Source organism: Gorilla gorilla, chromosome 11 (genome assembly GCF_029281585.2).
Source record: "Gorilla gorilla gorilla isolate KB3781 chromosome 11, NHGRI_mGorGor1-v2.1_pri, whole genome shotgun sequence".
NCBI classification, from domain to species: Eukaryota; Metazoa; Chordata; class Mammalia; order Primates; family Hominidae; genus Gorilla; species Gorilla gorilla.
In genome coordinates this window covers 66,966,282-66,982,010 of record NC_073235.2, presented here as the reverse complement: position 1 = coordinate 66,982,010, position 15,729 = coordinate 66,966,282, and the positions used below count along the sequence as shown (strand labels likewise).

Genomic DNA, 15,729 nt, shown 5'->3' with positions numbered 1-15,729 from the left:
TCACACACCACTTGTTAGAAACAGCCTCCCACCAAGAATTTGGCCACTTGTTTTATTCTTACGTCCTTTTCTTTTATATATACGTAAAGTCTTCATATGGATCAGATGGAGACTCTCTTTTTCTCTTTGGATAAATTCTAATTACATATAGAATTATAGAATATCTGAGACTTAGAAAATGGGAGATTTTCTCATGTGTAATGTCCTAGTTACATGTTGTCTCTTTTCCTTCCCTTCAATTAGAACTCTGCAAGGTCCTCTCTAACATATTTTGGTCCCTTATCTGCCCCTCCATAGGATGGGGAAATGTTAAGGTGACCCCCGCCCTACCTCTTGTCCAGAGTTAAATGCCTACTAAAGACCTCCAGCAGCACAGAGGCAACTACCTAACACTGCAGGTACCAGAGACAATATATCTTTGAAGAAAACAGACTTATTAGTAGGCAGCTGGCTTTTCAATGCAGATTAATAAAAGGTGGCCAAACAGCATGTTTCTTGTGAAAATGTTGGTTTGAGGTTATTATATATTCTCCAAAATGAATTTGACTAGGAATTAAGCTCCTTTGCCTTCTTTTTAAAGCTATTGTAGGCTTACAGTTGATTTGAAATAAATTTCATTAGGTCCCATTAATGTCAATCAAACCTTAAATTAAAAAAATAATTTTTAGAAGTTGGGAAATAATTGGATAAGAAGTCAACACAGAGAATTTTAAATGAATGTGGGTTTGCATTCATGTTAAAAGCAAAATCTTGAAAACAGTGACTCCTTTAGACCTCCTCTGATTTTTTTTTTGCCTGATTACCAAATATATCCATTGTGCTAGAATTGCTTTTAAGGGAATGACTATTTTTCTTTAGTAGAAAAACAGCTCTGCTGGAATGTTTAAATAGAATTTATCCTTCGGGTAAGATTTGATTCCATGGTGTCTATTTAATCTCTTTTATATAAAACCTAACTTCTAAGTTCATTATGGCTCTATGAAATGGACAGAATTGCAGAATATAGGGGAAAAAAAGGCTGTTTATTCCACTGTTTTCTTTTTCTTTTCTTTTCTTTTTTTTAACAAAGTAGCTTAAACCTAAAGGAGGTTAGCTTCCAAATTCAGATGTGGAAACCTCCAGGACAAGTTTGGTTTTGGCAGTTGGCATTCTTACTGTTTTTCAAACTAATAATCCAGTTATAATGCAGACCTGTTTTCCAATTCCGTCCTGCCAGCTCAATCCATATGATGCTGCCTCCTGAAAGTGAAGACACTGAAATTCTTATCTTCTACTACTTATATTGTACCTTGAAAGCTTTCATTTGAAATCAGCTTGATTCCTCACTATTTTGGTTTCCAGGAATTTGAAGTAAAAAATTAATAATGGCATTAATAGTTTTGATATAAGGATGCTATATTGTCAATAATTTTCAACATAGGCCCATGTTTATGGATTTACCAAAGATGGAAAGTAAATCATTAGTCATTCATCAGAGAGGTACAATAAATTTTGCACAGTGTTGCTTAGGATGTGTGTGAAGTTTTTGGAATCTTTGTACCAGAAAGCACATCGCCCTTCCCAAGTGAGTTTTTTTTTTTTTTTTTTTTTTTTTTATCATGTGGCAGTGTACTACTCCAGATAGTTGTGGTACAATTTGGTGCTAAGAATAATGAGTAGATATGTCAGCTCCTGAAGTCTGTACTGGTGAGCTGGACCTTAAGTTGTAGGTCTAAGTAAAAGACTTCAATTGTCTTTTTAAATGTATTGTTGCAGGGCACTAAAAGTTTATCTTTCAAAATTTTGGTTGCTTTACTTATTTGCTTTAATTGTTTTTATATTTATATTGTATAATTGATGAAAGTGTTGATTTTCATAGATTATCAGAGTAGTAAAAGTGGTGGGAATGTGTTTTATTTATTTATTCTGCAGTATGGCATGCAGCTGTACCAGAATTATATGCATCCATATCAAGGTAGAAGTGGCTGCAGTTCGCAGAGCATATCACCTATGGTAAGGACCAAATTTTTGAGCCTGTGTTTTATTTTACATTCACATTATATTAATTTAAATTACACTACATAACAGTATCTTATAATAATTTACGTTATTTTCTGTTGGTTAAGTAACTCTTTGGCACCATTCTAGTATAATGTTACATTGAATTTTTTATTCTTGGATTTTATTTGCTTGCAATCTATGTGATAAAATCATATCATTATACATAAAGTATTTAATAAAATATATAATAGTATATGTTAAAGTTTTAAATATTTGAAAGAATTATGTGTCTTTCTGTGTCATTACAACATTTGAAGATTAGATCTTAAAAATATAATTTATAGAACATATTCCTTGGCAGTGTAGATTATGTTTTGTTAATTATTGGTTTTGATTGTGGTTTCATTTTTTATTTTAATACCGATTCTGGGATTGTCACAATCTAGTATAAAGATGCCAGTGATTTGGAATTTTAAAAGCTACAGTATACACATGTGAGCTCTTTTGCATTCTGGCTAACAATAATTTTTTTAAGTTCCAGGTCCTTTAAAAGCAGACTGCTTTCCAGGAAACCCAAAAACTGCAAGCCAAAATATAGGTCGTGTGTTACATTAACTCTAGCACTGCTTTTCAGACTTATACTAAATGTAACTTGGGTATTTATTTGCAGACACACACAGACACATCTTTTTCCTTCTTTAGGATCTAATTTTAATTTTGTGTGCATTAACATAAGAAATGTATTTTTGAACTTAAGATTTATGTTCTGCTATTTTTGCTGCACTCCTTAAGATAGGGTATATTAGGAATTCAGATGTATGCACATGTGTTACAAATCAGTTAATGTGCATTTTTTTAATCTACATTTTCACTTAGGTTAAAAATATGCTCTTCATGGATGTGACCAGGGAAGGTGCATTTATCCCACATGTAATGTAGTAGATGAAATGCTCAGTTCTAGGAATGAAGCATGAAATAATGTTGATTATGAAACCTGATAGACTATATAGAAAAAGAACCCCAATTTTGTAGTTACGTCACTTTAACTTATGGAAGAATAACTTTCCATCTTTGTATGGTATTACTTTTAAGCCCTAAAATAAGAAACTAAGGGGCATAGTGAATTTTTATAAAAGCAATCATGTTAAGATGAATGTTTTTACATTTTTTCAGCTTACTCTTATCTTTCAATTCATATGTATATAAAAATAATAATGAATTTTATTATATTAATCCTTTCCTAAACTCCTCCAAATTTCTTTTAGAGTCCAAAATTATTAGGATGAACATGTTAATAGCAGCCAAATATTTGGAGGCAATTATTTAGTGTCCTCTTAATCATAGGAAGAATGGTTATAAATGAAGTTCTTCCTATTCTCATCACTGTCAGCATACATGTATGGTATTACCCTTGTCTTTTTCCATTGAAGGTGATGCTGCTATTGATCAAGATGTGGATAACAGTTTAGTTAGTGTAGCTTTCCTTGTTCAGTGCCAGGTAAAGGAAGAGATACTCCTTGAGTGAGTTTGGTTGGGAATAGCGGTTGGAGGATGCAGGTGCCTGTGTGGTAAAGACCTATCCTGTCTAGCAGTTGTCCTAATCAGACACAGTAGTATGTGAGAATTACATCTTTAATATTATTAATTTACATGAAGGAAACTTAGAATCTGTTTTGGGAAGTAGTTGTGTTGACTTTGGTGTCTCTATAAAATCTCACTTTTCCAGATTATTTGGGAAGAATCAGGGGCCTAAAAGATGCCAGTACTCTTTACCAGCCTTTGCTGCTTTTCATCCGGGGACTATTTTCAGCGATTAACATATAAGTTTTTAGTATATATTTTAGTATAAAACTTTAGTTATATTTTTACAGGAACAATGTTATTTTCTTTCTTTTCCTAACTTTTCCAGGTATACATTTTGAGAAAGGAAATGAGAAAAAAAATTCTCAAACCATAATGAATATCTTAGCTATATAAAGGATGTAACAGCCACCCCATCAGCCTTTGAAGTGAGAATCAATCAGCAGCAGACATTTCAGGAAGCCATATATATTTGGTCCTTTTTAGGGAAAACAAAGGATTCATTTAAAGGAGCATTTATCAATATTGCCCTGGCTGAAGTGAGGGGACGGAGGGTTGGGGAAGGCGAGTCTACTCAAGCTCTTTTTATGCTTCACTTTTGACCTGAGGATAGACATTCTAAACTGCAATTTCTCCACTGTATTTCCCACTCTATGGAACATAAAAGAACCCTACAACAGACATATCTGTTACTGCTTTTACCATAAGCTGCCTGTGTGACTTTGGTCAAGTCACTGGTATCCTGCAGTGTAAAATGAGGGTGGTGGTTGTATAATCTAGAAACCATTACATTTCTGATGTCTGTAGCTTTGTATAAAGCAAATGAGAGAAAAATATCTGAAGAAATTGTGTGCCCTCTTGCTAATGATGGCACTGTAAGTTTATCTAAATCCTTCAAATGGGATGATACTGGTTGTCACCTAGCCAAACTTCCTGAAAAACCATTTTATGTGCAGCCTCACTAAGAATTAGTAGATGTGATCTCAAAGTGTGGGCTGGATAATCCAGGGTATACCCAGACCTATTTTTTTTCTTAAAAAGAAAGTCATGTCATTAAAATCATGGACCCCTTTTTTAGGGCCTTCTCTGTTCATCTCCTAAGAAGGAAGAGCTAGAAAAGGGGAGAAGTGTTGGAGAAATATAACCAATTCTGAATGTTATCAACATTGCTTTTCTATGTGAAAGAAATTGATCTGAAAATGACCTTTTGAGTTTGTCAGACTCTGCTTTACTTCCATTTTTTTGTCCACCAATGGTAAACTATTAATTTTTTATCTACCACCTGCCATTCAGTAGAAAACATTTGCTATAGTCCTGTGTTTTCCCTTAATCTAGTTAATGTAGCAAATGAAAACGTTCCTTATTTGTAGTGTCGTCTTCTTATGTATGTCAAGTAAATAGGGAACAGGATCTTGTTTTATTTCCTGGCCTGCTATACTAGAGGGAGAAAAATAGGACAACTGATTATGTTTATTTTTTTCTTAATATAATGGTATTTTTATGTTGCCAGGGAGTTGGGATTACAGAACCTACCTTGGCATGTAAAGGGAGAGATATTATAAGGATAAAGCTATTATGACTGAGGAAGCTTACTCTGTGGTTTGGGCAGGTGGATGCTTTTCATTAATGTCAGCAAAGCACAAGTATATCCGACTGGCCTACAGACCTGCACAGAAGATCACGGGGTGAGAAGGGCAAACTAAGGTGTGACAGCAAATAGAGATTACAGAGACAGCATCTGTGTGGAAAGAGCAGCTGTCAGTTATAAAGGCTCCTGTAACAAATGAAAGATTGCATGCCAGATCTTTAGAAATATAGATGAACCATAATAAGATTGTAGGCCACTACAGCATAGTTTGAAGAGAAAATTACAAATGCTAATAAAGTGGGATATGTGAAGCAGTGATAAAGGAGTCCTATAGTTATCTGTGGATAAGGTTTTGTTTGAAGCCTACATTTGACTATAGTCTATGCAACCAAGCCAGGTATAGCTGAATCTACATAAAGAGAGATAAAATGCTTTTAAGCCAGGGGGCCCCAGATGCAGGCTGGCTAGTAGTTTACTATTATAACTCCACTTTGGGTTTTGCTCTTCTATTAATTAGTAGAAAATAACTTATTTTCCATGGGTGTTTTTAAATTTTTCTTTTGGAGAATTTTAATTCCTTCTTGATGTTGTATGAACTTATGAACTGAGTGGGATTCTTGACTAGAGATTTTGACAATGGTCTTTCTTAGGATTCGTGACTTGTTGTGGGGTGGCATATTTGTTAAAAGATGGTTGTAAAGTAGAGCCCCAAACAAACAAAAAAGAAAAAGAAGATCGGGTTTTGCATATTTTACTTTCAACTCAAAGCATATAAATACAAGAAGTAATTAGCAAAAACAATGACTTTATCATTTGTTTAAACTAAGTTTCTTTAAAGTTGCCTTCTATCAGTTCTTATTCAGGCTTATTTTTGTAGCCCTCATGTGGCCAAGTGTATTCTCACAAGATGAAAATGTGTTCATATGTTAAATCATGGAAATTTTAAGATTATGGAATTATCAGGATTATTCTTTCACTAAATTTTATTTTCTAAGTAAGATGAAAGTTGATGTGATAAACTTTTAAAATACATATTCTAGTTTGCTCCATTATAAAACTCATTAAAAATAATGAGTATTATTTCTCAAGAGATATATGTCAATCTAAGTTATAACTTTTGGGTATCTTGAATCTTAAAAACTAGTTGCTTCATAAGTAGATGGATTTGACATTTAATTGATGACTGACGGATCTCAAAGCTTAATGGAGACATCAATTCAGAAACAATGTATCTTTTTAACCAGAGGAAGAGCTATTCCTTTCTAATGGAAGTTTTTCCATTTTACTAGAGAACGTGAAAAGATAAGTTTGTTTTAGAAGAAAGACATACTTTAAAAGCTTTTAATCTGTTTATTCAACTCTTCAGTTACCTTAACAAATTACCATTTAGCTTTTTTAACAAAAATATTTTTAGCACCTTTACATCTTGAATATGTATTTTCACTTTAAATATTCTGAAAGCCCCTTCAGGCACCACCTTCTAGAATGGAAATGTACTGCCAGAAAAACACTGAGAGAAAAACACTGAAATTGAAAAACACTTTCAATTTATTTGAAAGATAACTTTCAAAGAAATTTTCATAACTCAAATGTGTTTCTTTTTTCCAGAGAAGTATATCAGAGAATTCCCTGGTAGCAATGGACTTCTCAGGCCAGAAAAGCAGAGTTATAGAAAATCCCACTGAAGCCCTTTCAGTTGCGGTTGAAGAAGGACTCGCTTGGAGGGTACAAGTAGCTTCACATTCTTCAAAATATTTATGATTTCAGTTTGTTTCACCTAAAAACTTGAGATTTGTTTTCTCCTTCCTTGCTCAGAAAAAAGGATGTTTACGCCTGGGCACTCACGGTAGCCCCACTGCCTCTTCACAGAGCTCTGCCACAAACATGGGTATGTCTGTTCATAGTCATTGCCACTGAGTAGACGGATAGACATGGAAAGGACATGTAATGAAATTGCAGTCATCTCAAACAAAGCTTTGCATTCATCCATCCTATTTCTTTAGCTATCCACCGGTCCCAGCCATGGTTTCACCACAAAATTTCTAGAGATGAGGCTCAGCGATTGATTATTCAGCAAGGACTTGTGGATGGGTAAGTTTGGTATTTTTAATTTTGAGTACTTGTGAATTGGATTTCTCCTATAAGCAGAAATTATTTATTCCATAGCCACAAAGAGTTCTTGATTTGGGCTTATCATAAAACAGAAGTGACATTGTTCTATAAATGAGGTCGTCACTGTATTCTAACAGTATCTATATTATTCCTGGTACATAGTGTGTGCCTGGTATTTGTATATAAATGGACAAATAACAGAATAGAATATCTTGTTCTTAACCAGTGATCACTAATATTACCCATTATGTCCTGATTCTAGCATCTCAGATATCAATTGATGGGGGAAAATGAACTTGTTTTTAAGTGTCAATATTTTGATTTGAACATATGATTTCAAAGTATGGTTTATATTATGACATTATGTCAAATGTATTTTTTTAGGTATGATGCAACGTGTATTAAGTAAAAAGCTGTTTCTTAAGTGTTTTGAACGCTTTTATTTTTTTTTTGTGTTTACATCCCTATTGTCCTTTCTCTAAATTTTAACATCTTAAAGTAATATAGATCCGTGAAAAGAGTACCTTTCAACTGTTTCTCATGTTGTCTTTTAGTGGGGTACCATGGAATACAAAAGAGAAATATAAAATGTATTATGAAAGATTTATAATGTGAAGAATTTTATTTTTCTCAAATTACTCAGTGTTTCAGATACTTTCTATAATACTGGCTGAATTCCCTTTCCAAATGCAGTACAAATGAGGGAGGTTGTATTGTGGTTTAGATGAGTAATGAAATCATTATCAGTTTAAACAAGTGGTGATGGGATCTTTTATCTTCAAAAGTTGGCTTAAGATAATGACAAGATTTCAAGGTGATTTAATACTGAAATTTGGATAACAATGCTTCTTCACATGGAAGATTATCAATAGGAAGTCAGCATTTCCCCAGACTGTAAATAAGACATTTTAATATGTTTCTTTGCATGGAATGCAGTCTTTTTGGATATAAATTTGAACAATCAGTAGAATTACAATCTGATGAAACCAAGAAAATAAATGAGTCACAAAGAATTATTAAAATGTTTTGAAAGATTGTAATTTTCTTTATTTCTGAGCCCAGTATTTATAAAGTGAATGAAATGATCGTATAAAAAAAGATACTATCTTATTTTTAATATTTTTTGGTATTCTTTTGGAGAGATGTGATGGTGCCAAGTGATCCACTAGGTGGTAGTGGTGATCTACTTGGGAATGGGAAAAGAATTACAGCTTGATTTACCAGTGAAACGCCCTTTTGTCCCATTTCCCAGTGATGTGATGTCGGAATCTCACACAGCGCAAATGAAATGGATAACCTCGTCAGACATCTGTGATGCTTTAAATTTGGCTGCCTCTTTGCCCAGGCACAGTGAGATTCATATTGGATTCACCAGTGGGGATCATTTACACAGTGTATTTACCAGCAATTAATACAAAACTGGTTTTGCATTGCACTGCCAGTAAATAAGAATCCACTTCTGGCAGCATTTTTCTCTTAGGCTGTTAGAGGCCATGTCTTGTTTTTCTAGCCTGGCATTATAGAGGCTTTTCTGCTGCATTCGTCAAGGTTAAAGTATGTGTTGTTTGGATGATTTTTTTTACTTAAAGCATTTTGCTTAAACATTTAATAAATAATTTCAAGATTTTTTTAAAACAATATATTGATTTCTTTCTTGCTATTGTGTATGAACAGTTGAAACCAGAATCAAAAGAAAGGGTATCCAGTATAGAAGAGGGGGTTATAATAAAATAAAATTTCAGGCCAGGCGTGGTGGCTCATGCCTGTAATCTCAGCACTCTGGGAGGCCGAGGCAGGTGGATCACTTGAGGTCTGGAGTTCGAAACCAGCCCAGCCAATATGGTGAAACCCTGTCTCTGCTAAAAATGCAAAAATTAGCTGGGCATGGTGGCATGTGCCTGTAGTCCCAGTTACCTGGGAGGCTGAGGTGGGAGAATTGCTTGAACCCTGGAGGCGGAGATTGCAGTGAGCCGAGAGCACTCCAGCCTGGGTGACAGAGCGAGACCCTGTTTCAAAAGAAAAAAAAAATCATTCTAAATTCTTACCTTCTTTCAAAACTTAACATGACCCAGAAGGTAAAATAACAATATGAAAATGCCTTACTCTTTAGGCAAAACAGTTACATGTGAATACCCAGTTTCCCAGTGCAAAGAGAACGTTTCACCAATTGTTGATGCAGACATAACAGTGTATTGTTTATTGTGATCAAACAATCTGACTAATGGGTTGTGTATTTAGCCTATTAAAATTACAGTAGCACTGATGACAGCTTTGTAGTACAGATTATGTTATACCATATTGATTGCCAAGTTAGATAATCCCACCCATTGAATACATAGTAAAGGAGTCCCCAGCTACATTTATGCATACACTTCTTGGATTTATTAATGCTATAGTTCTATGAAATCCATGAGTAAATATAGAAACATTGAAATTCCTTCTCTCTCTTTAGAGTTTTCTTGGTACGGGATAGTCAGAGTAACCCCAAAACTTTCGTACTGTCAATGAGTCATGGACAAAAAATAAAGCACTTTCAAATTATACCAGTAAGTAATTCGTGATTTCACATTTGTGTATTAGAAATGATCTTAATGCATAAGCTTTTGATCTTAATGCATAAGCTTTTGGAAACTTTGGTTTTCTTTTGGTCTTTTTATTAAATATAATTTGGCAGCTTGTGCTATGACTAGAGTTAACTTTGGCAGAAATGATTTTATGAGCCTGAATTAATATAAGAAATACAGGAATTGTAAAAATTAAATTTTCCTTTTTCTATGAAATATGATTTAGCAATACTGTATAGACCCCATGCCACCTATTGTTAAAAGGGCACTAAAGCTTCTTTCTCCTGAATTCCACTAACGGCTCTTTAGAAAACATTACTTTAAAGCCCTTTCTCCTCTCTTCTCTCAAAAATTTTTTTTTGTTTTATTTTGTTTTTAATGGCTATGGCTAGAAACAGAGATTCTATGGAACTGGTGAAGACTTCTGAACACATTTTTAAAAGTTCTGTGATTCGGCTTCTCTGTGACACACAACTTGCTTTGGGATTTCTGCTGCCTCTTCTGCTGTGTGTCTGTGTGGGTGTGCATGTATGTATGTGATGTGTATAGTATGTTGGAACTGAATGGTGGGGAGTGAAGATTCAGTCTTTTTGGAAAGGTATTCCATAATATTGCTAAATTACTAGTGCGTCCTTTTGAATTGCCTCTTTTTGGAGTTATCCAAAGGCTATATAAAATATCCTCCCTACTTTTATTTTGTGATCTATGTCCCCAGCAAATATGAATTGTTTAGTGCCAGAAGACTTCACTGATTAAAAAAAAGACAACTGACAGAATGACATTCCATTAGCATAATATGTGATTGCTTCAGAATAAATCTACTGATAAAATTATGTAAACATTCATTTTTGTGGCTAAGTAGACAACATTTAGAAAAGGAAATTAATTTCTCAAGTGGGAGCATTAAAATCTTCATTTACTTTTACTCTGAATATTGTAGATTTCTTTCATTGATTCAAAATATTCATACTGTCTTTACTAACAGAATGCTGGGAGAATTAGAACTAGATGAAGTAGAGTAGCAGTGCTTATCAGGGATCAGCTGATATTTCTTTTAAATGCAAGTGATGTTAAAAAAACAAGTAGATATGCCATAACATTCTTTTCACTGTCTTTTAGTTTTATAAACTTGGCAGTTTTGGCATGTGGAGATAGTTTGCAATCGAATATGATTGTCCTTCTGTGTAATTTATCCTCTTTACTTATTTGTTGCTTTTCCTTTTGCAGGTAGAAGATGACGGTGAAATGTTCCACACACTGGATGATGGCCACACAAGATTTACAGATCTAATACAGCTGGTGGAGTTCTATCAACTCAATAAGGGCGTTCTTCCTTGCAAGTTGAAACATTATTGTGCTAGGATTGCTCTCTAGACAAAGCAGAAGTGACTTATTAAACTATTGAAGAAAAAGGACTCAAGAAAAATAATAAAAGACCATAAATAAGGGCGAAAACGTTACCATGTGAAAAGAATGTATTTTACCTGCGAGTTACAAAAAAATAGTTTGTGCATTGCAAATAAGCAAAGACTTGAATTGACTTTACATTCATCATTTAAAATTCATTAGTTAAAATTAAACCTTAGGAAAAAAATGACTTGGTGTGTTCTTGTGTGATTTTTACATTAATATTTTCTTCAAATATGCGTATTTAAAACATGTCTCCCTTATTTACTATATAGCAACATCAGAATTCTGAAACACAAAATATGAAATAAATTGGGAGTCAGAAATAATTATATGTGCACTAAATTTCAATTATACTATTTTTTAATGTTAAGAAATATGATAATAACTTATCAATTAAAAGAAACTATCCACAACCTGTTAATGAAACTAAAAACTATTTTGAATTATATATTTTCTGGGTTTATGATCATCTTAAAATGAAATCATATTTTGAGATAGCTTTAAACCATTTTGAAATATGTTGATTTTTTCCAGGTAATTTAAAAATATTATTACATAATTATAAAATTTATACTGGTATTGTACCCATTAGTGGCATATTTTTCATTGTATTTTCTTCCATTCATTTAATGATTGGCTAATACTACTTGTTTTTAAAGAAGTAATTGAAATGTAGAAGAGATGTATGTAATTTGCATACACCTTCTCATGGTATATAATCTATGACAATGTGACATTGTTACTTTAACATTTCACACTTGCTCCATTCTCTAACTTTCAGAACACTCTTTAGATCTTTTCACTAATAGATCATTAACCAAATCAATATAGGTGAAATCAAAGATTCACAATCTATAAGGATACTAATCAGTGAAATCCTTGTTTTTTTCTCTTTGCCTTCCCCCTTTTCAGTTTCTTACCAGGCAATATCAAGAAGGAAGCCAAAGATTTTGAAACTTGAAATACTAACCTTCCTTATCACTTCTTCGACACCATCTGGGAATAGTTTTTAGATTCTTTTGTTCCCATTTTTTTGTAGGAAGGATTTTACTTGTTCCTAAAAAATGAGGAACAAAACATCAAATAAACATTACAATTATACTAACTATTGGCCATCTCCTCTAACTGACCTTTATGACAACATTGCGAGAAAGATTTTTAAAGCAATATTCATAAATGCATACTTTAGTTTTAAATGAAAGCTGTATATTTTTTGGTGACAAAGTATATGAAAGCATTCATGAAATGCTAATAAAATAATAACTGAAAAAGAATTATTTATTGAATTTTTAAAGATTTAACTTACTTTTAGCTAATGCAAGCCTAATTGCTAAAACACTGAAACTTAGAACATTAATCTGATGTTATAAAATACTGGTCTGGTTTCCGCAAAGGCTTGGAAGGCACACAGGACTTCTAAGTAGAACAGCGTGAGTAAACACACTTGCCTTTTTCAACCTCTCAGAATGGCCCTGAGTATTTCTGATTTAATTTTGATTTTTAAAAAGACTTTGTGTTTTGAATTTGAATACATTTTCTCAGGTTGTACCCAGTTTAAACAGACAGTAGTGTTTGCTTATGACTGCCTTCCAAAAGACTCTCTTGTCTATAAATAAATTATATTTATGGGCCTTAAAAAAAAAAAAAACAGACAGTATCAGAAAATGTACTATCTTGAATACCAAACTCTTATAAATTGGCCAATTTGTGCTTATCTTTGTTTGTGTCTCTAACTTCATAATCTAAGTGTATTATTGAGGGGCTCAGATTTTGTATGTAATTGCTTAATTTGATCTTAAAGTATGAGTGAAGAAACATTGAAAGGTTGACAAAGGGAAACCATTATTTTCTTGTTTCCTTCTGAAAATGGGTCTTGGGTGTGTGTGTGTGTGTGTGTGTGTGTGTGTGTGTGTGTGTGTCTGTGTGTAAATCTAATATGACATGAAATCTGAGAATTTCAGACACATTCACAGTTACTACAGTATTAAAGTGCATTCCCTAGTAAAATGTGAATTACCTTTGGATTACATTCCATTTTGATTTAGCCATGTTCTGTTATCTTGCACCATTTGGGATAGGGATGAAGACAAATGGTCTCTGTTTCCTTCCATTTCTGTTCATGTTGGCGGTAATATGCTTCACTCTCCCAGAAAGAAGCTAGCACAGTAGACTCTCTAGTAAATATTGTTTTTACAGGATAAAAATTATTAGTAGTGCTTCAATTCAGAACAATTACTTGTTTCATGTGGATAACAGTATAAGCCCTGACTGATTTGAGGAGATTAGATGGATGTTTTTGTTTTAGCTGTTTTACAGTGGGTGACATCAGTTAATCAGAGCCCCATATGGTCTCTGGTTTTTGAACACCGATCATGACAACTCTACACATGGTAGTTGTATTCTGGTGGTGATGTCGGATTATTTCCTGGATCGTAACTTCTCTGAAGAGGAAATGTTTGTCGTGGGTAATGGTTACAGCTTGGTGTTTCAAGCTGGCTCCACCATCTAAAATGCTCTCTATATTGCCAGCCACTTTTAAGCTTGATGGTGTCTTGGATCCATTCAGCAGCCAGGTGAAGCCTATGGACCTCCTTCTCAGAAGGTAGAAATGCTGCCATATTGTGACCTGCTGTGTCCCTGGCTGTGTTGATTTTACCCATATAAGACCTCCAGTTTTCCATCTTGAGTTCTTTAGAGAACAGAGTGGGTGATTCCTGGTGTTACTATACCTGTGGGGCACAAAGTAGTTTGCTCGAGATTCAGGGTACTTGTTTCAAGGACCTTGTTGTTACAAGATTATTGTAACATTGAAAATTCACTCACTGAAACCTCCATGCCTATATCTTGTGGGATGCATCACCGCAGCCCAGTCCTGGCTCCCACGCTTACTGTCTGTGACATTCACAGGAAGGTGTGGTGATATGAGCCACAGTGCTCATAACTGGGGCACTGCTTGTAACGTTGCTAATCTCATACTCCTCAGGTCACGATACATATTTGCATAGACATCTTGGCTGAGCACATAAAGATATTCAGCTAAGAGCTCATTGCAGAGATCTGCCTAGCTGAATTTAACCGGCATAAGTACTTGCCTGCGATTGGGATATCATGTGATTAGTTCTTTGCCATGTTAATATACTTTGTAAGTGTGAATAATTCAACATCACACAATACACAAAACTTTAGAAACTAGAGTTAAGATTATAGCTCTGGTATTATACCTTGTAGATTCAAATTCCAAGTCATTATATACCAGCTATGTAGCCTTGGTCAAACCAGTTTCTTCATCTCTAGAGGGGATCACTACCACCACCATCATAACCACCACTTATTAAGTTGTCTTGCCAGTCAAATCATTGGCTTAGATCTTCATTGGTATATACATCTATTACATTAGCGATCATACATTTAGGTCCTCTACCTCCCAGGGACATTGCTCTTTCCACTGAGTGCCATTGCATTGCTACCTCTTCTTCTTCCTGCCAGGAACGATATATTGTACATTACATATTTGCCTCTGCCCTTATTTCAGTTCTTTCTATAAGGATGCTTTTATGGAAGTAACCATGTGTTCTACAATAGGGTGCTACCCAGTCCATCAGTAGGGACTGTGTGGAAAACCATATTGTGCCCATCTGTACAAGATCATACAGATCACCATGCTGATTAAAAAGATTAAGTGTTATTTGTGATTTTAAACCTGCTGATTAAAAAGATTAAGCGTGATTTGTGATTCTCACATTCATCCTGTCCCCTCTCCCCAAATTACAGTGATTGATAGGATGGGGAATACAGAAGGTTAAAAACCTGCTTTAGAGTTCATGCCTGGACAGTACAGGGCATGGGATGGTGCATGGCTGGGTGGGGGAATATGAAAAAAGCTCTTCCTAGGTGATTGGTGCATCTCCGAAAAATTAATAGATGTTAGCTAAATGAATGCATCCTTCTTCTGGCTGATTATACACTCAGTATACCCTGCCCCCCTCAGAAGCTCTTTTGTGGTTAGCAATCTGATTAGGAGCTGAATGTTCTTGTCTTGTATGCTTGTTAAGTTCACTTCAGGATGTATTGAGTACCTATTATGTAGAAGGAACTTTTAGAGATGCAAAATTGAATAATACAGTATAGATACACAAGTATCTATCCTAGAAGTTAGGCTGGGTAAGTGTTATACTATAAATACAATAGGAGAGAGACATTGCTTACACTGCTGAAAGATGGGAGGAATAAAGTGGGTTCCCGGAAGGCCTGTAGGAGTTCAATTTACAAAGCCTTGGGAGAAAGGACTGTATGGTCTCATCAAAGGGAGAGGGGCAATGCCAGGCAGCATGGAAAGGACACATACTGAATTTAAGAGTTTTTCTGCAAATGATAACTTCATTGTGACTTCAATATACAGTTCATTATAACAGAGGAAAGTCGTGGCAAATAGGACTAGAAAAGCAAGTGGCTGCGGCATTGGGGGAACTTCAATGCTAGGCAAAGCAGTTTATA

The 15,729-nt window shown here is 34.4% G+C and overlaps 1 protein-coding gene across 3 annotated transcripts in view; it reads left to right on the top strand.

Moving 5' to 3' along the window:
• GRB14 (growth factor receptor bound protein 14) overlaps window positions 1-11,422 on the top strand; it is a 128,497-nt gene extending 117,075 nt beyond the window's left edge. For 2 of the 3 annotated variants that reach the window (XM_031008807.3, XM_004032716.5), the window contains 6 exons: window positions 1,912-1,992; window positions 6,758-6,874; window positions 6,965-7,037; window positions 7,153-7,240; window positions 9,714-9,807; window positions 11,053-11,422. In XM_031008807.3, coding sequence (XP_030864667.2) covers window positions 1,912-1,992; window positions 6,758-6,874; window positions 6,965-7,037; window positions 7,153-7,240; window positions 9,714-9,807; window positions 11,053-11,199 — 600 coding nt within the window. In that variant the 3' untranslated portion in view covers window positions 11,200-11,422. Of the gene's footprint in view, window positions 1-1,911; window positions 1,993-6,757; window positions 6,875-6,964; window positions 7,038-7,152; window positions 7,241-8,513; window positions 9,808-11,052 lie in introns of all 3 variants that reach the window. The other variant, XR_008677718.2, reaches the window with a different exon arrangement.
• The last annotated feature ends 4,307 nt before the right edge of the window (window positions 11,423-15,729 follow it).